This window comes from Rana temporaria, chromosome 5, assembly GCF_905171775.1.
Source record: "Rana temporaria chromosome 5, aRanTem1.1, whole genome shotgun sequence".
Taxonomy (NCBI): domain Eukaryota; kingdom Metazoa; phylum Chordata; class Amphibia; order Anura; family Ranidae; genus Rana; species Rana temporaria.
In genome coordinates this window covers 101865788-101893738 of record NC_053493.1, presented here as the reverse complement: position 1 = coordinate 101893738, position 27951 = coordinate 101865788, and the positions used below count along the sequence as shown (strand labels likewise).

Genomic DNA, 27951 nt, shown 5'->3' with positions numbered 1-27951 from the left:
AAAAACTGCATTTAAAATGCATTCTTTATTGTGGAAATGACAGTTGCAGTTTGGGAGTTAACCACAGGAGGCGCTGAAGGGGTTATGTTTCACCTAGTGTGTGTTTACAACTGTAGGGGGGTGTGGCTGTAGGAGTGACGTCATCGATTGTGTCTCCCTATAAAGGGGATGACACGATCGATGCAGCCGCCACAGTGAAGTACGGGGAAGCCTTGTTTACACGCGGCTCTCCCCGTTCTTCAGTTCCGGGGACCGATCGCGGGACCCCAGCGACGATCGGGTCCGCGGGTCCCGCGGTCCCGGAGCTTTGGACCGGGTCACAGGCGGGCGCTCGGCCGCGATCCACGGCTGGGTAGATGGACAGGATGTGCCGGTACGTCCATCTGCCCAGCCGTGCCATTCTGTGGACATATATATACAGTGGGCGGTCCTTAAGTGGTTAAAGGATAAGTTTACCTTTCATAATATGTTACATGTTACACCCATATTTGATATGTAACATGTTATTTATGCACCCGCCCCCGCACCTCCCCGATCCCTGCTGTGCCAGCTAGCGGGTGTTCTTCTCCACCCGCTAGCTGTCAAAATCTAAAAAATAGTGGACGTGCAGGGCTCAGCCCAACCGGCCACTTCACTCATTCACAGCGCTCGGTGAATGGAAAAAACGACAAGGTCTGGCAGCCTTTGCGGCTGTAGGTTTGTATTTTTCAATGAACAACCAAGGCGAGGTGAGCACTGTGGTAGTTAATTCATTCTTCCTGTCAGCATGTATCGGCTTCATCATAGGATGACTGACAGGTCTGCAGAAGATCTGTATGGCATCAGTGATGATCTGCTGATCGCTGGTGCAATGTTTTAAAGGCTCATGCAACAAAAAATAAAAAATGCCCATTTTTTTTACCTGCAAAAAAAGTGCAGTTATTAATTTTTCTAAAAAGGTGAACTTACCCTTTAATTCCTATTGCACCCTTAGAAACTATCAAATGATATCATAACCTTGCCTTTTATACTGACTTCCTTGATTTTTCCTTAAATTTTTGAGAAATTAAAACTCTCAGTTTCACTGATCCTTACTTCTTGTGCTGATTTGTCAAATGTCAAAATAAGAAAAAACGTGGCCGTGGGGGGCTCTGCCCAATCGGCTGCGTCACTCATCCACAGTGCTCTGTGAATGGAAAACACACGGATCCGGCAGCCTTTGCGGCTGTCGACTTGTAGTTTTCAATGAACTGCCATGGCGATGTGAGAGCCGTGGTAGTTCATTCATTCTTATTGTCAGCATGTATCGGCTTCATCGTACGAGGTACGAGCAAGACTTCACACTTACAGGTCTGCAGGAGACCTTCATGACATCAGTGATCTGCTGATCACTGGTGCAATGCTTTACAGGCTCCAGAAACAAAAACGAATAAATTCACATTTTTCTACCTGCAAAAAAATGTGCATTTATTATTTTTTTCTGAAAAGGTAACCTTATCCTTTAATTCCCATTGCAGAAACAACCAAATGCTATAATAACTGCCTTTCATATTGACTCCAATGTATTTTGACAAACTAGAAAATCCCTTGATTTTGGCCTGAATTTTTGAGAAATGAAAACTGTGTTTCACTGATCCTTACTTGTTGTGCTGATTTGTCGGTTCAGCTTGGGTTTCCCTGATTTCTCAGGCACTCGACTGAACCTTAATTCCTAATACACGGTCCACTTGTTGTAAGTGGCCCACTCACACCAAGTACAGTGCATTGGGGAAACATGTATGTTATCACAACGCATGTTTCATTCATTTTCAGTGGCCCCCTCCCCCCAACACACTAACACAATATACATATGGCACACTACTGCCTGTTCTGATGCCCCTAACTTGGAAAATAAACTGAATATCCATTTTTTTTGTCCATTCTTGTGCCTTATCAAACCAAATATTTGAATGGGCTGCCTTAAAGGGGTTGTAAAGTCTTAAGGTTTTTTATCTTAAGGCATTCCACCCTTAACTCGCCTAATACTTACCTGAGCTCCATCTCTGTCCAGTGATGTCCACAAGTGTCTTGGTCGAAAACACAGCAGTGGCGCCATTGACTCCCGCTGCTGTCAATCAAGGTCAGTTAGCCAATAAGAAAGAGAGGGGTGGGGCAGAACCGCAGCTCCTTGTCTGAATGGGCACACGGAGCTGTAGCTCAGCTTGGGTGGCCCCATAGCAAGCTGCTTGCTGTGGGGGCACTCAACAGGAGGGAGGGGCCAAGAGCACAGACGAGGCACTCTGTGCAAATCCACTGCAATGGAGCAGGTAAGTATAACACGTTTGTTATTTTTATAAAAAAAAAACAAGACTTTACAATCACTTTAACACAGTGAATGTTAACCCGCACATGATGGCAAAATATGATTGGACTCTCATAGGCCTCGTACACATGATAGGATAGCCAGAGGACAACAGTCTGAAGGTGGGCCCCATAGGTTAGTTAACCTTTGGTTAAAAAAATAGGAACTTGCTTTAAAATGTAACCGATGGACGCCTAACCGATAGGTCAAAACCGATCGTTAATATGCAAAAGCATCGGTTAAAAACCCGCACATGCTCAGAATCAAGTTGACGCATGCTTGGAATCATTGAACTTCGTTTTTTTCAGCACGTCGTTGTGTTTTATGTCACCGCGTTCTGACACGATCGGTTATTTAACCTATGGTGTGTAGGCGTGACGGACCATCAGTCCTTCAGTCCAAAAAAAGAGAACTTGGTTTAAAATTGAACCGATGGACGCCTAACCGATAGGTCAAAACCGATGGCTAGTACGCAAAAGCATCGGTTCAAAACCCGCGCATGCTCAGAATCAAGTTGATGCATGCTTGGAAGCATTAAACTTCATTTTCTCTGCACGTCGTTGTGTGTTACGTCACCGCGTTGGACTCGATCGTTTTTTTAACTGATGGTGTGTAGGCACATAAGACCATCAGTCAGCTTCATCGGTTAACCGATGAGAACGGTCCGACGGACCGTTCTCGTCGGATGGACTGAATGTGTGTACGCGGCCTAACAGTTTAATTGTAGTGTTAGAAAATCAAGATGCATGCAATAATGTGTTCTGGCTGATCCTAATGTAAAAATAAATTAAAGAAATGGAGAAGTGGGGGGGTGGGGGATAGTCTAAGTGAAGACTGCAGTATCTAGATAAGAGGGTTACTTTTAGTAGCAGAAATTGACCAAAGAACTTGATTTAGAAATGTATCAAAATGAAATTTATTTAGCACAGATTGGTGCAATTTGACAAATAATCAGATAAAAAATCTAATTAGTATTTGAGAGTTCCTGTACACATAAAACAAGACTTACAAGACTCACTGGACTACAAATAACGGCGCCCGTCTACGCGCGCTGAAGGTTCACACATCAGTGACATGCATCATAAGTTAGTTGCAATTTTTGGATGCCCCGATCATTAATCGTCGGGACTATAACCAGGATGGTTATATGTGGGGAACGTTAAATCTCACCACATGTATAATACTAAAGTATCTAATTGATGCTTTACCTGATGGGTGAACCTGTGACTAGGGGGATGGGGGGAGGTGGGGAGTGTGGAATATGTTGTATGTTGTCAGAGCTCTGAATAATTTTAGTACGTTTTTTTCAAAAAGGAAGTATGTATGTGCATTAAATGTATATACAAATTCGGTGGAAGTCCATAGATAATGTGGATCCAAAATTTAGTAGGTTTGGTACTAGGTAGTTATTAGAAATTCTGACTGTATTAGTACCATGCTAAAATAGCGATACTTTGTTGGTATAGTTAATTCGAATAGCATCAATATTGATTAATCAATCAAAGAATTTCCATAGATGTTGCTAGAAGTTATCGTTGGAATCAATTTGGAAATGAATTTCAGGTAATTCTATAATGTTTATAGTATAATTTTATGACAACAGTGGATCATGCTCTCGGCACCATGAGGGACTGCTGGCCATAGTCTGTATTAGGATTACAGTATGGTAGTGTTGCTTGCTATACATTCTTTCATTTGTTACCTTGACTTAAATACAGTTGCATCTTTGATCATCCGATCGAATATAGGTAAAATTACCGACCTGTATTTGTTGTGTGTTCGTCTTATTGGTAACGGCGTCTATAACTGTGTAGTAGCAAGTTTATCAGCTGTGTTCAGTTGGTCCGTGTGATCACTAAAGACCTTGATGGGCTGGTTGCCGTGATTCGCACAGCTGTTTTTTTCCCCTCCCTTCTTCCGCGATCCCCTCCCTTTGGTCGAGGGAGGCTGCTCGAGGAGCGCTGGGTAGCGTGTAAGTCTTGGTGCTGACTTTCAAGCAGTCATATTGGCACTGGGCGCCTCGTCTGCTCGACAACCCGTAGGTTGTATTTCGATGGAGCAGTCCCTCCGATCTCCCTTCGGTCAGCTGAGCGCCGGTGTAGACGTAGCGGGCGTCGGGTTGTGACGTCGACGCGTTTCGCCGTGCTTAGTGGCGTAGCTTCTTCCTGGACGTACTGCACAGATAGTCGGTGGGTGTTATATATTGTTGTCTTGATTGGTGTCAATCGAAAATAACGATCGTTCTAGGAGTTCTGTCAGAAATTAACTCAATGTAATACACCAGTGTAGAGGAACTTGTAATTTAAATGAAGGAAGCCCTGATTTGATTTTGTACTACCGTGGAAGTTTACGCCTTGGTTAAAGCAGCAAGACAAAACTTTAAAAATATATTTTATATGTTGGAACATTTGTAATGTAGCAGAAAAACGAGAACAAAACAAAAATTAGTGGTAAAAAATTAGAAGTAAAGAATGAATAATAACATTGTTTGTTGTGAGACTTAAATAGGTGTCTCTATGTTATCAAAGGTAATTTTCGTATGAGTATGTATTAATATCAAGGAATACAGTAGGGGGTTTACATAAAGGACAGTCAACATAGACTAAGGTGGTGCATTTGTATAAACATTATTTTAGAAGGAGGTAAGGAGTGAAAGAACTATTATTATGTTGTTTGTGGAGGAAGAGAAATTAGTATATCAGCTGAATTAATAGATGACCAATTAGTTTATTCGCTTGTATTGATTTAGTCATATAATTTTAATTTTAAGTATTAGGATGTCATATAGTAGATGAGCTAAGGATTCAAGAAAATCTGTAAATTTAGCTCTGTATTTAAGCCGGCCGGCGTGAGCGATTGTAAGCGATAAATCCAGAGTTTTTCTTTTTGTAACAATATTTTGTCAAAGTCGCCACGTCGACTCGACAGTTTTAGATGATAAATTCCTTTTACTGTTAGTCCACGCGAGTCTCGGTTGTGGAATTGAGCAAAGTGTTTTGCTAGGGGCTTTTCTGGGGTTTTTACTTTCTCGTTTATCTCCCTCAAGTGCTCGCCGATTCGTACCTTTAGGGGGCGTTTCGTTTTCCCGATGTAGATTTTTTTACACGGGCATGTGATCATATAGATCACACGTTCCGTAAGGCAATTGATTAGGTCCTGGATCTCAAAGGATTTCCGTCCCATAGAGTCCGTGAATCTGGACGTGCGGTCGACGTATGGGCAGATGTGGCACTTGGTGCAGGGAAACATGCCGTGGGAGCGGGGATAGTTTGTAAGCCATGTGGGATCAGGCGCCCGTATATATTCTGATCTAATCAGTCTGTCACCGATGTTTGGTGCTCTACGTGCCACTAGTTTTGGTTTGTCAGTCACTATTTGTGCTAGTGGTGGGGCATTGGTTAGTATGCCCCAATGTTTTTCAAGTACTGTTTTGACTTCCTCCCACTGTGTTCCAAAGGGAGTGATAATTCGTAGGGGTTCTGTAAAGTTTTGGGATATTTTATCAGATGTTTCACTCTTAGTTATAAGTAATTCTTTACGTTCCCTTTTTGCTGAACCAGAATTAATACCTCCCGATGACCAACATGCACTTGATATGCTAAACTCATTACTAGATGAGAACCAGTCATCAGATGATGAACCATCCCAATTGATTAGACGGCCTAACTTGACGATTCGATCCCTACGAATGCCAACATTATCAAAAAACCGATGGCTCCAGATGTTCCTGGACATGGTACAGAGCGACCTGGTGAAAATAGACTGGAGCAAAAAATCTAGTGATAACCTTACCGCCAATGAAAGACGGGCTCTACACGAATTAGAGTCCAATAAAAATATAGTCATAAAAAATAGTGACAAAGGCGGTAACGTGGTAATTCTAACCCAAAAACAATACGAACGCGAGGCAAAACGACTATTGAGCGACACTTCAACTTACAAAAAACTGGACAGTAATCCACTGCCTCTAGTCGTCTCCAATTTAAACTATAAATTGTTACTAGCTAGAAACGAAGGTCTGCTCACTAATAAGGAATACAACTATCTATGTGTATTAAATTATAATATACCAACATTTTATATTATACCAAAGATCCACAAGGATCTTAAAGAACCACCAGGTAGACCTATCGTTTCCGCCTGTCAGGGACCCCTGGAGTGCACAGGCAAATACCTAGATGGACTTCTCAAAGAGATGGTCAATAAGCTACCATCATTCGTCCAAGATACACAGCATGTACTAGCAAAGCTCCAGGATCTCAGTGCTGAACTAACACCACCAAACACTCTCCTCGTCAGTATCGATGTGGAATCACTATATACATCGATACCGCACGAAGTAGGAACCATGGCGGTACAGACCTTCCTGGACGATAACTTCCCAATGGCAGGCCCTCAAAATGAGTTCATCATTGAGATGCTGGAATTCGCTCTGAATAATAACAACTTTCAATTCATGAACACATACTACTGCCAAATAAGAGGTACATCCATGGGCGCAGCGTGGGCACCTGCCTACGCCTGCTTGCACTTGGGACTCTGGGAGGCGGAGGACGTTTATACGTCGCTGATGTACCGCCGCCATGTACTTACATGGTGGCGGTACATCGACGACGTACTCATGCTATGGCAGGGTAACACTGAGCAGCTTCAGCAGTTCATGTGCGAACTGAACGACAATCAACGTAATATACGTCTGACTTACACTTCGCACACACATGAATTGTCATTCCTCGACTTGAAAATCAGATTGGAGGAAGGACAAATTAACACCAGCACCTACCGCAAGGACACTGCGGCGAACACGCTGCTCCACGCCACAAGCCACCACCCTGCGTCGCTTAAAAACGGCATCCCAATAGGGCAATTTTTGCGCATTAAGCGCAATTGCTCTAAATTAAGCGACTATCGTCGCGAAAGCCAGGATCTCTACAATCGCTTTAGAGAACGTGGATATTCACACAGACAAATAAAAAATGCCCGTAAAAAAGCAGCAAAAAGGGAACGTAAAGAATTACTTATAACTAAGAGTGAAACATCTGATAAAATATCCCAAAACTTTACAGAACCCCTACGAATTATCACTCCCTTTGGAACACAGTGGGAGGAAGTCAAAACAGTACTTGAAAAACATTGGGGCATACTAACCAATGCCCCACCACTAGCACAAATAGTGACTGACAAACCAAAACTAGTGGCACGTAGAGCACCAAACATCGGTGACAGACTGATTAGATCAGAATATATACGGGCGCCTGATCCCACATGGCTTACAAACTATCCCCGCTCCCACGGCATGTTTCCCTGCACCAAGTGCCACATCTGCCCATACGTCGACCGCACGTCCAGATTCACGGACTCTACGGGACGGAAATCCTTTGAGATCCAGGACCTAATCAATTGCCTTACGGAACGTGTGATCTATATGATCACATGCCCGTGTATAAAAAAATCTACATCGGGAAAACGAAACGCCCCCTAAAGGTACGAATCGGCGAGCACTTGAGGGAGATAAACGAGAAAGTAAAAACCCCAGAAAAGCCCCTAGCAAAACACTTTGCTCAATTCCACAACCGAGACTCGCGTGGACTAACAGTAAAAGGAATTTATCATCTAAAACTGTCGAGTCGACGTGGCGACTTTGACAAAATATTGTTACAAAAAGAAAAACTCTGGATTTATCGCTTACAATCGCTCACGCCGGCCGGCTTAAATACAGAGCTAAATTTACAGATTTTCTTGAATCCTTAGCTCATCTACTATATGACATCCTAATACTTAAAATTAAAATTATATGACTAAATCAATACAAGCGAATAAACTAATTGGTCATCTATTAATTCAGCTGATATACTAATTTCTCTTCCTCCACAAACAACATAATAATAGTTCTTTCACTCCTTACCTCCTTCTAAAATAATGTTTATACAAATGCACCACCTTAGTCTATGTTGACTGTCCTTTATGTAAACCCCCTACTGTATTCCTTGATATTAATACATACTCATACGAAAATTACCTTTGATAACATAGAGACACCTATTTAAGTCTCACAACAAACAATGTTATTATTCATTCTTTACTTCTAATTTTTTACCACTAATTTTTGTTTTGTTCTCGTTTTTCTGCTACATTACAAATGTTCCAACATATAAAATATATTTTTAAAGTTTTGTCTTGCTGCTTTAACCAAGGCGTAAACTTCCACGGTAGTACAAAATCAAATCAGGGCTTCCTTCATTTAAATTACAAGTTCCTCTACACTGGTGTATTACATTGAGTTAATTTCTGACAGAACTCCTAGAACGATCGTTATTTTCGATTGACACCAATCAAGACAACAATATATAACACCCACCGACTATCTGTGCAGTACGTCCAGGAAGAAGCTACGCCACTAAGCACGGCGAAACGCGTCGACGTCACAACCCGACGCCCGCTACGTCTACACCGGCGCTCAGCTGACCGAAGGGAGATCGGAGGGACTGCTCCATCGAAATACAACCTACGGGTTGTCGAGCAGACGAGGCGCCCAGTGCCAATATGACTGCTTGAAAGTCAGCACCAAGACTTACACGCTACCCAGCGCTCCTCGAGCAGCCTCCCTCGACCAAAGGGAGGGGATCGCGGAAGAAGGGAGGGGAAAAAAACAGCTGTGCGAATCACGGCAACCAGCCCATCAAGGTCTTTAGTGATCACACGGACCAACTGAACACAGCTGATAAACTTGCTACTACACAGTTATAGACGCCGTTACCAATAAGACGAACACACAACAAATACAGGTCGGTAATTTTACCTATATTCGATCGGATGATCAAAGATGCAACTGTATTTAAGTCAAGGTAACAAATGAAAGAATGTATAGCAAGCAACACTACCATACTGTAATCCTAATACAGACTATGGCCAGCAGTCCCTCATGGTGCCGAGAGCATGATCCACTGTTGTCATAAAATTATACTATAAACATTATAGAATTACCTGAAATTCATTTCCAAATTGATTCCAACGATAACTTCTAGCAACATCTATGGAAATTCTTTGATTGATTAATCAATATTGATGCTATTCGAATTAACTATACCAACAAAGTATCGCTATTTTAGCATGGTACTAATACAGTCAGAATTTCTAATAACTACCAAACCTACTAAATTTTGGATCCACATTATCTATGGACTTCCACCGAATTTGTATATACATTTAATGCACATACATACTTCCTTTTTGAAAAAAACGTACTAAAATTATTCAGAGCTCTGACAACATACAACATATTCCACACTCCCCACCTCCCCCCATCCCCCTAGTCACAGGTTCACCCATCAGGTAAAGCATCAATTAGATACTTTAGTATTATACATGTGGTGAGATTTAACGTTCCCCACATATAACCATCCTGGTTATAGTCCCGACGATTAATGATCGGGGCATCCAAAAATTGCAACTAACTTATGATGCATGTCACTGATGTGTGAACCTTCAGCGCGCGTAGACGGGCGCCGTTATTTGTAGTCCAGTGAGTCTTGTAAGTCTTGTTTTATGTGTACAGGAACTCTCAAATACTAATTAGATTTTTTATCTGATTATTTGTCAAATTGCACCAATCTGTGCTAAATAAATTTCATTTTGATACATTTCTAAATCAAGTTCTTTGGTCAATTTCTGCTACTAAAAGTAACCCTCTTATCTAGATACTGCAGTCTTCACTTAGACTATCCCCCACCCCCCCACTTCTCCATTTCTTTAATTTATTTATATGCTCAATACGGTTACAGTACCAGCACCGCCCATTTGACGGATGACCCCCTATAGGTGTACTCAATTAATGACACCTATCTAATAAGTGACACAACTTGCATTTTCCCTTTACCCTTTTCCCCTAAAATAATATTCTGATCCTAATGTAAGCGTGTACCTAAGTGTTTACATGTCAGACATACATACATTTTTTATTTTCATTTTTTATTTTGTAAGTTAAAATAATTATTTTTACTTGTAATGAACCACATGCTACTACTCTCTGTGCATTTCTGATGCCACTGTCTGGCATCCTCTGCCAAGCAAATTATTCTTACATGCACACTGACTCCATCTGCTGGTCTTAATTTAAATTACAGCAGAGACCCAGTGTCAGAGACCCAGACACCAAACATAAATTTTGCTGTGAACTGTGTGTCACAGTTTGTCAGAAAAACAGTTCCCCCTCTTTTGCTAATCTGAAGTTATAATTGTTATAGTGGGTGTGATCCAATCTATTTTCTGCCGTTGATTTACTAATGGCAAATAGACTGTGCTCTTTGCAGTTGCTCCATAGCTTAGTAAATGATCAGAAGCTCTGCTGACTGCAGTCATCCAATCGTGCAAGTAAAAATGCTGTTTTCTTTTTTATTTTCCTTGCATGTGATTGGGTATTCTTTGCAAAGTGAAGATTTTCATAATTTTCCTCATTTTGGAGCAACTGCACTTGCATTGTGCAACTGCACTTTACATTGCCTATTTGGCTTTAGTACATTCACCCCTATGTGTCTTTCACCAATCCCAGCCATGGTTATTTTCTCATGGTTGTTTCCTCCTTGCAATACATCACTGTTTGTTGGAGCAATCACCTTTAACCAGGCCTTGATCTGCCATAAGCCATGGGAGGCACATGCCTATAGGAGGCAGAGGCAAAGAGGTGTCTTTTTCTTGTAAAACTATTGGCTTCCCATCATCAGCAGGAATAGTCATATTATATAACGCTTTTTACACATCTATACAATATTCTAAGCCAGGTTAGGACCAGTAAAAAAACAATCTTAGGTAAAGTGTAGGTGAACCTAGAAGAGAGAGGTGTTACTTGGGGCTGCCTCTGACTGTTGTCCTATACCTTTTTTTATCAGCCATCAACATTATCTTTTGGCAGTAGGGAAACCTGTAGGCTGTGAACTGGATTTACCAGAAAACCAAATCCATAACTAATTTGTGGCTAATCCCTACTGTTTTTTTAGACTCTGCTTTTCAGGAAACCTAAGGCCTCGTACACACGATAGGTTAAACAGAGGACAACGGTCTGAAGGACCATTTTCATCGGTCAAAACCGATCGTGTGTGGGCCCCATAGGTTATTTAACCATCGGTTAAAAAAATGCCAACTTGCTTTAAATTTAACCTATGGTTCCTAACCGATAGGTCAAAACCGATCGTTAGTAGGCACAACCATCGGTCAAAAAGTCGACGCATGCTTGGAAGCATTGAACTTCGTTTTTTTCAGCACGTCGTTGTGTTTTACGTCACCGCGTTCTGACACGGTCGTTTTTTTAACCAATGGTGTGTAGGCGCGACGGACCATCAGTCAGCTTCATCGGTTAACCGATGAAAACGGTCCATCAGACCATTCTCATCGGATGGACTGATCGTGTGTACGCGGCTTTATTCAGTAACTCTTGATGTGGAGGGTAACCACAATCTTGGGATACTCTCAGTGGGTTTTCAGCTAATAACCATAATCTTCTAATTCCCTTTATACTGTATCATACACATTTTTACACTGTCTACAAGGGCACAATTGTTAGTTAAGCAATTGACCTATAAAAGTAGCCTCATAAAAAAGCCTCATCTGTATGACCATGTCTGTTAAATACACTAATTCCTCTTGAATAAAAAATGATACGTTTCATTACAGTTCCAAATTCTTGTGAATAATTTGCTATTGGTAGACAGAGGTCAAATTAAACTCATTTGTGAGTTGTCAGCTAGCGGGAACATCCACAGGCAGCGGGAACACATGGTAAATTGAAGTTCCTCATCTATATGTGGAAAGCATAATTGTTAGGATATTCCTCATGCTGATGCTAAAATATGTGACAAGGAACATTGGCCTTAGTTCTTTAAACCCTCTGGTTGTTTTTTTGTTTTCTGCAGAGGAAAACATATTTGCTAATCAGCATGAAGTTAGCATTATGAAAATTACCTAGTGTTTGTTTCATGGGGACACATTTACTGTGCAATTGAACAAGTAATAGGTGAAAATTCCAAGCTGGTGTTAAAAAATGACATTAAACTTGAAAAGTCTGTACGCATTTATAGAAGATAAATAAATGGGAAGTCGGAGGGGGCAAGCAAGCTCTGCCACAACACAGAAGTAACCTTCAGGCCCCGTACACAAGTCCAAGGAACTCGACGTGCCAAACACATTGAGTTCCACGTCGAGTTCAGTGTGGAAGCTGCCGAGGATCTCGGTGGGCCGACTTTCCTCATTGAACAACGAGGAAATAGAGAACATGTTCTCTTTTCGGCCCGACGAGTTCCTCGTCGGCTTCCTCGCTGAAAAGTGTACACACGACCGAGTTTCTCGGCAGAATCCAGCTCCGACCGAGTTTCTGGCTGAATTCTGCCGAGAAACTCGGTCGTGTGTACGGGGCCTCAGAGGTATACACACTCAAGTTAGAATTCAAAATTGTTTTAAAAAGCTTAGCAGGACCATAGCTTTCCTGCTTAGGGCTTCTGATTTTTATCCAGGTTCTGTTGTAGCACAATGGTGTACCCAGTTCCCGTTTGTTACTAATCCAGTTGTCTCAAAACCCTTTTGCTTACCTCTTTGTAATGCAGGAGAGCTTTCCAAACACCTTCTTTGTAGGTTATATAAAGTAGGCCTGGCTTATCAAAGTGCCAGGGCAAATTTTTTTTTCATCCTTTTACATTGAAATGTGCCTTGGAATTTAGATTCTGAAGTAGAGAGAGGGGAAGTTGCAAAGCCCAAGGTCCAGGAAGCAAATACACAGATTTTATATATGAGGAACTGTGTAAAGTGCAGGTGCAGTGGATTATAGACAAATGCATACAAGTAAGCCTGTAGCAAATATGGAGAATTCAAGCTAAGCATTTAATAATAAAAAAAATACATTCAAAGCATGCAATGTTATATCTTGCAATAATGCTCCACTCAAAGCTATCTCTTTCTACACTTCTGCTTTTGGTGACAACACACCCATGCCTGTACTTCCACACTATGGAAGGATAGAGTGCTGCACACTAAGCTTCAACACTGTCATTTACAGCCCAACTCCAGGCAAAAACTCAATTTAAATAGTGCATTGTGCATCAATTACCTTATTACTTAGTCTTGATTCCAAACATCTTTTTCTAAGCCATCCTGCAGTGTAATGGATTAAAGTCACAGTTTCATCAAAGAGCCAAGCTAATTTCCTGCCCTGGGGACCAGATATTTTTCCCTGCTCGTTATCCTTTTGGGTTCCTCACCACCACCAGAGATCTTTTGCCTCTGGAGCCTATAATAGAGGACCCGGCCACTGGAAGTGCCACCTCCACCAATCATTGTTGCCAACCTACCAGATTAAAATTTACAGACACAACACCCCAAATTTACCGGTACAGCCAAGTTTTTACTGGCATTTCTAAAAGTTACAGTTTTAAGTGCAAATTTCAGAATTTAAGCTACAAACAAGTCCAATATGGAATTAGCAATGTGATTCACGGAAGATATTGGAGCAAAAAAACAAATATTACTCGATATAGTAAGTAAGAAACTCAGGGACAGGACTCAGAAGGGGAATAAATTAGAATGGGCAGGCATACACACATGAAATTGACTCTGACAGCAGTGTGCAGCAGCAGACATGATGATGACACCTCGCCGACACAACACGTCCCCTCCTCAGTCACAGTGACAGTCTCTCTCCATGCCAGGTATTCCCTTCAGTCCACTCCAGTCCAAACAGTACTAACAGTACTGCTCCCAGATTGCCTTGCTCCCGCCCCACAGACCCCAACACGAGGCTCCAGAGGCTCCCTTTGCCTGTGACATCACACTACACACTCAGGCACCACCTCCACCAAAACCCCCTGGTCACCCGAACACCCTGTAGAGGCACTCAGGTGGTCTTGGTTGGATCTGGACCGGAACTGCAAGCATCTCAGCCATATTTTTTATTGGCAACCTTTTCCTGTCACTGGCATTTACTGGCAAGAGAAAGGTGCCTGTTTTTTACTGGCTGCCAGTAAACATACTGACGGTTGGCAACACTGCCACCAATAAGAAGTGTCAACATCACACAGGTAGTAATGTGGACATCTGAAGAATGACCCCAGGAAATAAACAGAAGAGGAGAGAAGGATTGTAACATAAGGCCTCGTACACACAGTTTCTTGCTGGTTTTTGCCGAGAAACTCGGTCGTATGTACGAGACCTGACTGTGGCTTTAGGTAAGTTAAATGGGCATTTTGATACTGTTTTTTTTTTATTATTACTGCTGTTATTTTTGGAAGAAATAGGTTGATAACATTCTGGATTTGGGCTTTATTATAGCGTGTCCAGTCTCAGCCAGCCTGCTCCCTGTGATTTTACTCTTGGATAGAATCTAAATGTAGTCTGATTCTACGAATCTATGATTAGGTTCTTTTTTAGAATGAAATACCCAGGTGGGATGTGGGTGAACATTCTAATAATAAATTCATCAGAAGGTATTTGTAGGGACCCCAAGTGTCTTTTTTACAGTGTTACTACCAGTTAAGTTCCTTTAAAAACAGGTTTCCTTTAAGGTACTACTTCACAATTAGGGAAGTTGTCTTTTATATATTCCCTGACCCTTCCTGAGTTGCAGCCCACTACTAAAATACTTACTTTCAGCTCCACTTTCAAGTTCCCTACTGTGAATCTCTTCCTGGCACCACATCGAGCTTCTACATTGCATGTGCAAAGCTTAGTCAATTCAAACCTATGGTTTGTCTATACTCTTGGGAGTGACAGGTGGCCTCCATGAGTAGAGAGCACCTATAAGAATGGATAGACACCTATAGGAATGAATAGGTCAAGCAAAATTGGAGCTGGACATGGCCAAGACTTCTTTTTGCAAAAGCTTCATGGTGCCAGGCAAGGTCGCGAAATGATGAATTTAGGAGAAGGGCTGAATGTAAATATTTGATCAAGTGTCTGAGGGGGGCTTTTTAAATAATACCTTTACTAAAAGTTGTGTTTTAAATCGGGTTCGGTATAAAATGTCTGCGCTTTTACATGAAAACAGAAGAAAAAGCAAAGAACGAATGATTCACAGAACCAATGTTTCAGGCCTTTTAATGTTTTAAATGGCAGTTGCACAGATCACTTCGATTTCTACAAGTGTTATTGTCATCCAGTACAAAAACAAGTGAACTAAGGTGTCTCCCATCGGGTTATAGGATAAAATAAATAGCTGGATAGCTGCACTCCAAATATTTACCATCAAGGCATCAAAGTAGGTACAGACTAACTGAACAGCCGCTGACATGTTTCATACCAGACACGGTGCTTAATCAGCTATGACTAAGAACTTTGTCTGGTGTGAAACATGTCAGTGTCTGTGCAGTTAGTCTGTACCTACCTTTGATGCCTTGATTTGAATTTTTCAATAAAGATGAATATTTGGAGTGCCGCTATCCAGCTATTTACTTTTTCCATTATCTGTTTCAAACCGAACCAGCACCCTGCTTGACTGTGGAGACAGCTGACCTTAGGAGAGGTAATTATCCTGGAGTGGTGAACTCCCACATTCCCTCGGGTTAAGGTAGTTATATACTCTGGGGAGCTGTGGACAATTTTATTGATATATAGTGGCCATTATCATTTAGGACATGGAACACATATAATAAGTAGTTAGCATTTCAAATATTGGTTTAGAATATTTCTGATGTTTTATTTCACAGTGTTTCTGACTGTGCTGTTCAGCTGGGTATGATCAGTTTGTTTGACATGTGAATGGTGATATATAAATTATAGTATTCAAGCAGGAAATAAGATGATGTGTTTCCTGTCAAATTCCATTTATGTATTTGAGTAATACTTGACCTGGCAGTCTGGGAATGGTTTATGCTTATTAGCATTTTCTTCAGGGGTAACGCATTCTTTGGAAGCTGCTTGCATTTAAATAGATATGCCTTCATATGTTGGCACATACTTTGGAAATAAATTATCATCCGCTTGTATCCTCGTAGTGAAATTCTTGATTCCAAATTGCGTCCATTTCAGCATGGAATCGATCTCATATAAATGGAAATTCCGGCTAATGGTTAATGGTGAAAGTGGTTAGGTTTTGGGAGCTCTGCAATATGGCTGATGACATCCATTGCTTATTTATGAATCTCTTTTCCAGGGACGGTAATGTCACTACCAAGCAGATTGTGTTCATGCAGAGACCGGCACTCCCCCATAAGACGAAGAGGAAAGAGCCAAAGGTGACATTCTTTACCTATTATCAATGACCTAGGAGATAAAGTAATGTTAGGTATACACATATGGTGGAATTACCAAACCACTCTCTGTGCCGCCCCCTCTGGTACATTGCAAATGATGACAGTGGCCTCCGCTAAAAGTTTCATATAAGCACACTGGAAGTCTACAAACCTACCATAATTCACATTGTTATGATCATAGCTTTAAAGAAACCTTGTCACCAACCCAATGAAAGGTAAAAACACCATAAAATCAAGTATTTCAAATGTTTTTCATTTCCAGAAATCATCATTCATCTTCAAAGTTCCTTTTTTTTCCATATATGATTTTATTAAAGGGGTTGTAAAGGTTTTATTTTTATTTTCTAAATAGGTTTCTTTAACCTTCTGAGCGGTGTTCCCGAGTCTGACTCGGGGTGAGATTTTTTTGGCCAAAATCGGTAACCCCGAGTCAGACTCGGGCATGCCTCGCAGCATCCATAGGCTTGGTTTACTTACCTTGTCCCTGGATCCAGCGATGCCACCGCTCTGTGTTAACGAGCGGGACCTCGCTCGATTCACACAGTGCCTCTGTGTGCCGCCGATCTCCGTTCCCTGCGACGTTACGACGCACAGGAGCGGAGAATGGCGCCAAATTCAAAAAGGTAAACAAACACATTACATACAGTATACTGTAATCTTATAGATTACAATACTGTATGTAAAAAATACACACCCCCTTTGTCCCTAGTGGTCTGCCCAGTGCCCTACATGTTCTTTTATAAAATAAAAACTGTTCTTTCTGCCTGCAAACTGTAGATTGTCCATAGCAAACAAAAGTGTCCCTTTATGTCAAAAATGGTTTTAGATCAGCTAGAAAACAGCGATAATAAATTAGAATCACTTGCAGAATTGTGCGATAACGATTTGTGGGGAAATTCGTCATAAAAAAATAAAAGTAATGACAGCGACAACTCTGCAATTGAGCAAATTTCAGTGATTTTGAGTCGATTACATTATTGAATAATTTTTATTTTAATTATATTATTTGTTATAATTATTTATAATTATTTATTATATTATAATTTATAATTTTGTTTTTAAAAAAAATTCATACCCGGGATGCCTACTAGAGTTTGGTCAGATTTAAGTGAGTTATTCCTAAGAATTACAGGCCTACAGTATAAAACGCCAAATTTCCTTGCAAATAATGGTACCGCATTCAGCACCTTTTTTCTGAAATAATCATACCGCCAGGCAGGTTAAGCTAGTGCATTGTTGGTTCACTTACCGGCTCAGGTGCGAATTTAGGCCCATTATCTTCTATGGGCATGCATCTGATTCGCAGATGTGTTCATTTCTCTTCAGGATTTCTCTCATTCTACTCAATACACTTCCCCCCTCCCCTCTCCCAGGTCTCCAAATTTGCAGCTAAAACAGAGATGATCTGCTGAACAGCTCTCTTATCTTTTTTGCAAAGATAAGAGAGCTGGAATTCGCACCGCACAAGTGTGAATCCGGCCTTAGAAGGCAAATCGAAGGAAAAGGTTAGTGAACCAACAATGCACTAGCTTAAAGGAACCTATTTAGAAAATAAAAAACTAACCTTTACAACCCCTTTAACTAGTAGCCGACCGCGCACCGTCATTATACGGCGGCAGGTCGGCTCTCCTGGGCGAGAGCCCGTAGCTATACGTCCTATCGTATAGCCGCCACTAGGGGGCGCGTGCGCGCCGCCGGAGGCGCGCGCGCGCGCTCCCCGCTCGCCCCCGACTCCCGTGCGTGTGCCCGGCGGGCGCGATCGCCGCCGGGCACACGCGATCGCTCGGTACAGAGCGGGGAACGGGAGCTGTGTGTGTAAACACACAGCTCTCGTTCCTGTCAGCAGGGGAAATGCTGATTTTCTGTTCATACAATGTATGAACAGAAAATCAGTGTTTCCCCTAGTGAGGCCACCCCCCCCCCCCCACAGTAAGAACACACCCAGGCATACTTAACCCCTTCCCCGCCCCCTAGTGTTAACCCCTTCACTGCCAGTGGCATTTTTATAGTAATCTAATGCATTTTTATAGCACTGATCGCTATAAAAATGCCAATGGTCCCAAAAATGTGTCAAAAATGTCCGAAGTGTCCGCCATAATGTCGCAATACCGAAAAAAAAATCGCTGATCGCCGCCATTACTAGTAAAAAAAATATTAATAAAAATGCCATAAAAATACCCCCTATTTTGTAAACGCTATAACTTTTGCGCAAACCAATCAATAAACGCTTATTGCGATTTTTTTTACGAAAAATATGTAGAAGAATACGTATCGGCCTAAACTGAGGAAAAAAAATGTTTTTTTATATATTTTTGGGGGATATTTATTACAGCAAAAAGTAAAAAATATTCATTTTTTTCAAAATTGTCGCTCTATTTTTGTTTATAGCGCAAAAAATAAAAAACGCAGAGGTGATCAAATACCACCAAAAGAAAGCTCTATTTGTGGGAAAAAAAGGACGCCAATTTTGTTTGGGAGCCACGTCGCACGACCGCGCAATTGTCTGTTAAAGCGACGCAGTCCCGAATCGCAAAAAGTACTCTGGTCTTTAGGCAGCAATATGGTCCGGGGGGTAAGTGGTTAAAGAATATATCATACACAGTAATATCAGATATAAATTGGCAGAAAAGGCAAGACAGGACACAATTATACAAATACAAGCAGCGGCATGGCAATTCTTAGTCGGCACCGCAGTACAAATATGTCAAAATAATAATTAGCCCAGCCTACAGCCCAAATTAAGTACTGTTAGCAAAGGTGTCTCAGGTACTCCATTGCCACTGCTATAGGCCTGTCTGTCCATTTATCGCCAGCACTTCAAAGTTCCTTTATACTTGCTAGAGAATTGACTTCTCCATATAGGGTCAGTTCCTTAGCACAGCCCCTCCATATTTGCAGGTCATAGCCCTCCCCTCTTCTGGGAGTGTCCAATTACTTCTTATGCGGTCCTAGCTTCTCTGCCCCTCCCATCACGAACCTAGTGACGTACTACGAGGAATTTCAGCTCTTGAGCGCCACCATTTGTGCCCCTTCTGCTAATTTCATGTTTGGTGAACATTGATTCCGAGCATGCATGTTTGTACTTTCAACTTTTGTGTGATGGACTTGTTTACTGGCCATCAGAAAATCTGACAACCGTTGTCCACTGAAAATTTACTAGCATGTCATTCAACATTTGCTGGCAGAAAGTTGGACAACAATTGTCAAAAGGAGTGTACTAACGGTCAGATTTTAGGACAACAGTCTGTCAACAGATAATCCCCTGCCAACAATTGGATTGTGTGTACGAGGCTTAAAGGTTGATTTTGTTTAAAACAAATAACAAGCATGTTATACTTACCTGATCTGTGTAATGGTTTTGCACTGAGCAGCTTCAATACTCTTCTTTTTGAGTCCCCCGTGGGTGGTCCTGGCTCCTCCCCATTCCTGAGTGCCCCAAAAGCAAGCCTCTTGCTATTGGGGGCACTCAGAGCTGGCTCGCTCCCAAGCTGCGCTCCTGTTGTCCATTCACACAAAGAGCATGGCTCAGCCCTACCTTTGCCCCTGCTCTCTCCTCATTGTCTCACTGGCTGTGATGGACAGCAGCAGGAGCCAGTGGCTCCCGCTGTTGTGTGAGCCACTGAGCTCAGGTAAGTATATGAGGGGGTGAGCTGCACCCAGAAGGTTTTTTACCTTGATGCATCCTGCTTTTAGAACAACTTTGAGGATATGTATACAAGGGTGGAGTGATGTTAAATAATATGCTTATAATAAATTAAATGTACATATAATCTTATAAGAAATTGATAAAATATATGGTCTGGTGACAAGGTCTCTTTAAAATATTTTCAGATATGCAGGTTTTATTAACCGCTTAACGACCGCTGCATGTACATACAGTGAGGAAAATAAGTATTTGAACACCCTGCTATTTTGCAAGTTCTCCCACTTGGAAATCATGGAGGGGTCTGAAATTGTTATCGTAGGTGCATGTCCACTGTGAGAGACATTATCAAAAAAAAAAAATCCAGAAATCACAATTTATGATTTTTTAACTATTTATTTGTATGATACAGCTGCAAATAAGTATTTGAACACCTGTCTATCAGCTAGAATTCTGACCCTCAAAGACCTGTTAGTCTGCCTTTAAAATGTCCACCTCCACTCCATTTATTATCCTAAATTAGATGCACCTGTTTGAGGTCATTAGCTGCATAAAGACACCTGTCCACCCCATACAATCAGTAAGAATCCAACTACTAACATGGCCAAGACCAAAGAGCTGTCCAAAGACACTAGAGACAAAATTGTACACCTCCACAAGGCTGGAAAGGGCTATGGGGAAATTGCCAAGCAGCTTGGTGAAAAAAGGTCCACTGTTGGAGCAATCATTAGAAAATGGAAGAAGCTAAACATGACTGTCAATCTCCCTCGGACTGGGGCTCCATGCAAAATCTCACCTCGTGGGGTCTCAATGATCCTAAGAAAGATAAGAAATCAGCCCAGGACTACACGGGAGGAGCTGGTCAATGACCTGAAAAGAGCTGGGACCGTTTCCAAGGTTACTGTTGGTAATACACTAAGACGTCATGGTTTGAAATCATGCATGGCACGGAAGGTTCCCCTGCTTAAACCAGCACATGTCAAGGCCCGTCTTAAGTTTGCCAATGACCATTTGGATGACCCAGAGGAGTCATGGGAGAAAGTCATGTGGTCAGATGAGACCAAAATATAACTTTTTGGTCATAATTCCACTAACCGTGTTTGGAGGAAGAAGAATGATGAGTACCATCCCAAGAACACCATCCCTATTGTGAAGCATGGGGGTGGTAGCATCATGCTTTGGGGGTGTTTTTCTGCACATGGGACAGGGCGACTGCACTGTATTAAGGAGAGGATGACCGGGGCCATGTATTGCGAGATTTTGGGCAACAACCTCCTTCCCTCAGTTAGAGCTTTGAAGATGGGTGGAGGCTGGGTCTTCCAACATGACAATGACCCGAAGCACACAGCCAGGATAACCAAGGAGTGGCTCTGTAAGAAGCATATCAAGGTTCTGGCGTGGCCTAGCCAGTCTCCAGACCTAAACCCAATAGAGAATCTTTGGAGGGAGCTCAAACTCCGTGTTTCTCAGCGACAGCCCAGAAACCTGACTGATCTAGAGAAGATCTGTGTGGAGGAGTGGGCCAAAATCCCTCCTCCAGTGTGTGCAAACCTGGTGAAAAACTACAAGAAACGTTTGACCTCTGTAATTGCAAACAAAGGCTACTGTACCAAATATTAACATTGATTTTCTCAGGTGTTCAAATACTTATTTGCAGCTGTATCATACAAATAAATAGTTAAAAAAATCATACATTGTGATTTCTGGATTTTTTTTTTGATTATGTCTCTCACAGTGGACATGCACCTACGATAACAATTTCAGACCCCTCCATGATTTCCAAGTGGGAGAACTTGCAAAATAGCAGGGTGTTCAAATACTTATTTTCATCACTGTATATACGTCGGCAGAATGGCACGGACAGGCAGAACGACGTGCCCACACGTCGCTGCCTTTCCGCGGGTCGGGGGTCCGATCGTAAATCATCGGGGAGCGATCCGGGATGAGGGGGCGGCTATTCGTTTATAGCCGCTCCGTCGCGATCGCTCCCCAGAGCTGAAGAACGGGGAGAGCCATATGTAAACACGGCTTCCCCGTGCTTCACTGTGGCGGCTGCATCGATCGAGTGATCCCTTTTATAGGGAGACACAATCGATGATGTCAGACCTACAGCCACACCCCCTTACAGTTGTAAACACACACTAGGTGAAACATAACTCCTTCAGCGCCCCCTGTGGTTAACTCCCAAACTGCAACTGTCATTTTCACAATAAACAATGCAATTTAAATGCATTTTTTGCTGTGAAAATGACAATGGTCCCAAAAATGTGTCAAAATTGTCAAACTCTTAGGCCCCTTTCACACTGGGGCGGGAGGCGCAGTGGTGGTATAGCGCCGCTAAAAATTGCGGCGCTATACCGCCGGAATTGCCGCAGGATTCGGCCGCTAGCGGTGCAGTATTAACCCCCGCTAGCGGCCGATAAAGGGTTAATACCGCCCACAATGCGCCTCTGCAGAGGCACATTGCGGGCAGTATTACAGCGGTTTCCCATTGTTTTAAATGGGAAGGAGCGGTGAAGGAGCAGTATATATACCGCTCCTCTCACCGCTCCAAAGATGCTGCTTGCAGGAGATTTTTTTCTCTCCTGCCAGCGCATCGCCTCAGTGTGAAAGCCCTCGGGATTTTACATTGAGAAGGCTGGGCAGGAGTTTTTCAGGCGGTATTTAGGCACTATTTTTAGCACTGAACCGCCTGAAAAACTCCTCAGTGTGAAAGGGGCCTTAGAACTGGGTTTCTTCTGTATCACACATTAGTCATCTAGGACTTCACAGTGTGATTTTGTTTAATTGTGGCGCTTTTGTTAACATCTTCCCTTGTTACCAATTCACCCACTTGCTCTGCAGCTTGGAAGGAATTTATTAACACTAAGTGAATACATGCTTTTGTAATTTGCATTTATTCTGCAAACACATAGACATAGGTGTTACTTTATGTTGCAATATATAATTAACCAAAAAAAGCTTCATTAATTTATGTACTGTCTTTCTAGTACTTTCTCAGTCTCACACAAAACACTCGTTCCCCATGGAGAAAACAAAAGCAGAATACAGTATGCCTTTCATGCAAGAAAAGAAGACTTGATCAAACCAAATTCTTAACATTGCCAGATGGTTTGTAATTATTCATGATTAAAGTTTTAATTATGAATAATTGCACAATCTTTAGCTTTTAACGGGGCAGTGGCAAGCTGATAATGGAATCTTTACTTATGATGGGTATTGTACTGGGAGTAAATATAGAGCATATAGACTGAAACAGAAAATTCTGTTTCCACATACAGAAGTAGTCCATTTCCCTGAAGTGAACGAAAAGTGACATGAATTTACAAAAAACAGGTTTTTATAATTCAATCCTGGATTTTCTTACTACTGCCCTTGTGGTGACTCTCTCTATAGTCAACCTAAATATAAGTTCCTGAGGTTGCACAGTTTGGCAGCAGCATCTCTCGCAGTATGAACAATAAAAGACCAAAAATACATGGGATGTTTAAGGTGCCCACATACTATATTAAAGCGGAGCTCCACCCAAAAGGTAAAGTTCCACGTTAAGCACCCCCCCCCCCCCATGCCACAGTTGGTATGTAATTTTTTTCTTGGAGGGGTTCCTAGTTTTGACAGCTACCCACGTCCACTTTCTGCTTGGAACGCCTCCCTCCCTGCAATCTTCTGGGATACGACACAGAAGATTGGCGGACCATTGAGGAGATGCGCACCCGGCTGTGAAGCCGCTAGCTGTCACAGCCAGGTTCCCACACTTGTAATGCGAGGGTTCAGGCGGCCACATCACTGGATCCTGGGACAGGTGAGAGTGTGGGTGTGTATATTAAAAGTCAGCAGCTACACTTTTTGTAGCTGCTGACTCTTAATAAACACAAAAACTACTGTAACTCCACTTTAAACATACACAATTGTTAAAACTTCATATATTTCTATTCTTATACATCTAAAAATGTGATCATTAGGTGCTTAAAATACAAGGGGTCCTCAAAAAGTTCTCCTACTTTTTTTTATTTGATAAGAGTTAAAAAAGAAATAAAACTTTTTGAAGAACCTTCATACATAATCTTCTGGCCAACAGTGGCCCATGCATTATCAAAAAGCAAAAAAATAGTTTCACAGTTTGCCATCCTTGTCCCTAACCTATCAATGCTTTTTGTGGGTTCGTACATTGATACAGTTTGAGGAAATGGAGTCCTTGAACCAATGAAACACATCATGTGTATCTGCTGCTGGAGCCCTCAAAAAGTTCTCCCACATTTTTTCATATTTGATAGAGTTAAAAACTTATAAAACTTTTTAAAGAACCTTCATACATAATCTTCTGGCCAACTATGGCCCATGCATTGCCACAAAGCAATACAATTATTTCAGTTTGCCATCCTTATCCCCACCCTATCCATGCATTTTATGAGTTCATACATTGGAGCCTTCAAAAAGTTTCCCCACTTTTAAAAGTAAAAAATAAAAAAAATGTGAAAAACCCTTGTACATAATATTCTGGCCAACGATGCCCCATACATTATCACAAAGCAATAAAATAGTTCCACAGTTTGCTGTCCTTGTCCCCGCCCTATCAATGCATTTCTTGGGTTCATACATTTATACAGTTTCACAGAACCTGAGGAAATGTTGTATGTGAACCAATGAAATGCATTATGTGTATCTGCTGATGGAGCAATCAACTCTATCAGCATGCAAAATTTTGGAAAATTACCATGAAATATAAGTGATAAACACATGAGTAATATGCTGTAGGGCGACGACAAGGACAGCAACCTCTTAAGCTGTTTTATGAAGCTGAATTAGCAGTGATAGCCTACAAGTCATAGACAGCTCTGTCCATGCTGCTGCAGCTAGGGGAGTTGTTGATGGAAATGAGGACTTTAGCTATTGACTTTTGCCAAAAATTCTAATTTGGATATTATTTACAGAGCTAGTTTGTCCGCTTAGGCGGCATGTTTTGGGGAAGTGAAAAGGGATGAGCTTCCTATTCGAGTCAAACTCATGTTCGACTCGAACATCGTATGTTCGATCGTTCGTCGAATTACAAAAGTTTTGGGCCGTTCACGCCAAATTCGAGTGGCGTGTCACGGCCCATAATTCACTGCGGCATCGCAGTGCATTGTTGGCTAATGATTGGCCAAGCATGCACTATGACCCGCATGCTTGGCCAATCACAGCTTGCAAAAAATGGAGAGCCATAATAATAAACATAAAACTGTAGGAGCTGCCTAAGTTGGACCAAATAGGAGGCTTCAGGCACAAGAAACCATTAGCTTAGCTTATAAACTCATTTTATATTTTATAGAGGTTACTAGCCCCTATAAAATATAATATGTTTGGACAGAAGTGATGCAGCATCTCACCCGTATACTATTACATTTATTATGTCATTATATGTATTTGCAAACTTCTTTGGCTTGTGTAGGATGACCTACCTGGAAAGAGCCATGTAAATATTCTGTAATACAAAGAACAATGTGTGTACTGTGAAATAAAAATAATATTTGAGGTCATGTCAAAGTTTCATGATCTGGACAAAAACACTTTGTCTATTTGCTCTCTAAAATATTTTACATACATACTATATGTAGTATTTATGCCCTTGGAAGAGTGATCACCTGTCTACTATACAGGGAGTCTCTGATGACGGTGGAAACACCGCGGTGGGGCCATTGATTCAGTCTTTGTGTGGGCTGCAGTCATTTACCAACATTTAACACTTAGAGTATGGGTACACATGAATCATTTAGACCATATTTTTGCTTCTAAGCTCCATGGGTTTTTTGATGAGTTGATGTCCACTTTCCAGTTTCTTCTTTTGTCCCTTGGAACCTATTGGTTCGCCCTTGTCGGTTGAGTGCATACTGTTTGTAAACATCCTATGTTTATTTTAATATTGGTTGGTTTTTACTATGGCATCACCCTGGCAATTATACCCTTACAATACATGACTACGAAACGTGTTGAGAAAGGTTCACTGCTCACTGTATGCATTGATGACTTTGAGATGACCTTTTGGTATTAATGTATGATTGGTGATATATTGCAGGATGAGGAAGTTGCAGGATTAATAATGTCACATGATTTGTATTAATATTAGCCTAAGGGACGAAGATTTTTTTAAAGTATACATTTTTTCCAGTCTGAAAAATAAATGTATATGTGTAATGTAATATGTGTATAATGTTTTATACAAAAATGTCTATATTGGTGCCTGTTAAAGTCCCTTATTAGTTATTTGCTATTGTATCCTGTATTATTATTATTCCTTGACACAGGTCAATGGCATTTGCAAATTTCCAATTAACCACGTTTCAATGAATTGAAAGTTCCTTTGAAAATTTTCCTTCATTAATTCACACAAATGTGTCTACTTGCTCATTTCAGTTTCATTGGAGATTTTCAAGAGATGAAAAGCACAGCAAGCACTCAAGAAAGGGGAAAGGAAAAGTTAATTCTAAGGACAAAGAATCAGACAGAAACAAGAAGAACGAAGAACAAATAAAAATAGATGACACAGTACAGGTACACATCAATCACCAAACAGATGGAAACATCTATCATAACCAGAGCGATGGCATCCACAGTGAAGTAGTGGCCCAGCTGAAGAAAGAAGAATTTGAAGAATCACCAGTAATTCGTGATACCAATACTAATTGTCCACCAACAGTTGAAGGGATCACAGAAACCATGAAGGCAGAAAAAGAAGGAGATATTGATATGACTCAAAATTATCAAGAAAGGTTGACAGATGATGAAGCTGTGAGTGATGGAAGGGAAGCAGACACAAGTGCAGCTGAAGGTGACACCAATATCAACACAGGGGAACACCTCCAAGAAGAACCACCTTTTACAGGACTTACAGAGCACTTCAACACTGATCATGCTATTGTATGTTCATAAGTACCAATTATTCAATGCTTTGTACCTTCAGCTGTTTCTGTACTATTACATCCTAAGGTTCCATCAGCAACTGGTTCGGGCATTCCAAGGGCTGAATGTATAAATTAGGTAGCTGCTGTCAATACTTTTTGGTGCTTTTGAAAACCCAGTTCATTTGCTAACCTGGTGCTCATCACCATCCTAGATTAGGCCACATGTGTCATTGACTGTCACCATTTGGTCTCCAGACATAAAACAGTGGTTCTAAGTGGAATGTATTACATATATGACAATCAAGGGGCCCCAAAACAGGTTTTGGGATACCTTCTGGCCTGAAATGCAACAGGTTGCACTCTTCTATACTTACAAATAGGTTGAAAGTAGTTATTGCTATTACTGTATATGGCTACACCTATAAAAGCAGTTGATAATAAGGATGAACAATGTCCAAATATAGAATGAATATAAATAAAATACTGGTGTTTGACTAGAGTGGAAGAGGTGCCCTTCTGCTACCTATTGATTGTTTTAAATCTACTGAGTACTTTGCAAGTTGTAGAACAGTCGCAGTTGGAACTTTATGGCTTGTTTATCATGTGGTCATTGGAACATGTAAAATATTTTTTTCTTTAATATAAAAAAAAAAAAAAAGAAAAAAAAAGAAGGAGACAACCGCTCTCATATGAGCTACATGCAACAGCCAAAACACATTATAAAATTAAAATGTCCCATTCCTGCTTTAGCACACTTTAGATATATTTATATAGATCTATAAATGCTTAAATTTCCTGCACAGGTAACTATTGAAACTGTTTTGTATGCAGCGTTTTGCATATAGTTGCACTTCATATTATTTTGATATAGTTTTGTTTACT

General features: G+C 41.3%; 1 protein-coding gene across 1 annotated transcript in view; it reads left to right on the top strand.

Moving 5' to 3' along the window:
- Positions 1–27727, top strand: part of RFTN1 (raftlin, lipid raft linker 1) — a 475198-nt gene extending 447471 nt beyond the window's left edge. The window contains exons 9-10 of the mRNA XM_040352954.1: positions 16449–16530; positions 26582–27727. Of these exons, the coding sequence (XP_040208888.1) occupies positions 16449–16530; positions 26582–27097 (598 nt within the window). The 3' untranslated portion in view covers positions 27098–27727. The remainder of the gene's footprint in view (positions 1–16448; positions 16531–26581) is intronic.
- The last annotated feature ends 224 nt before the right edge of the window (positions 27728–27951 follow it).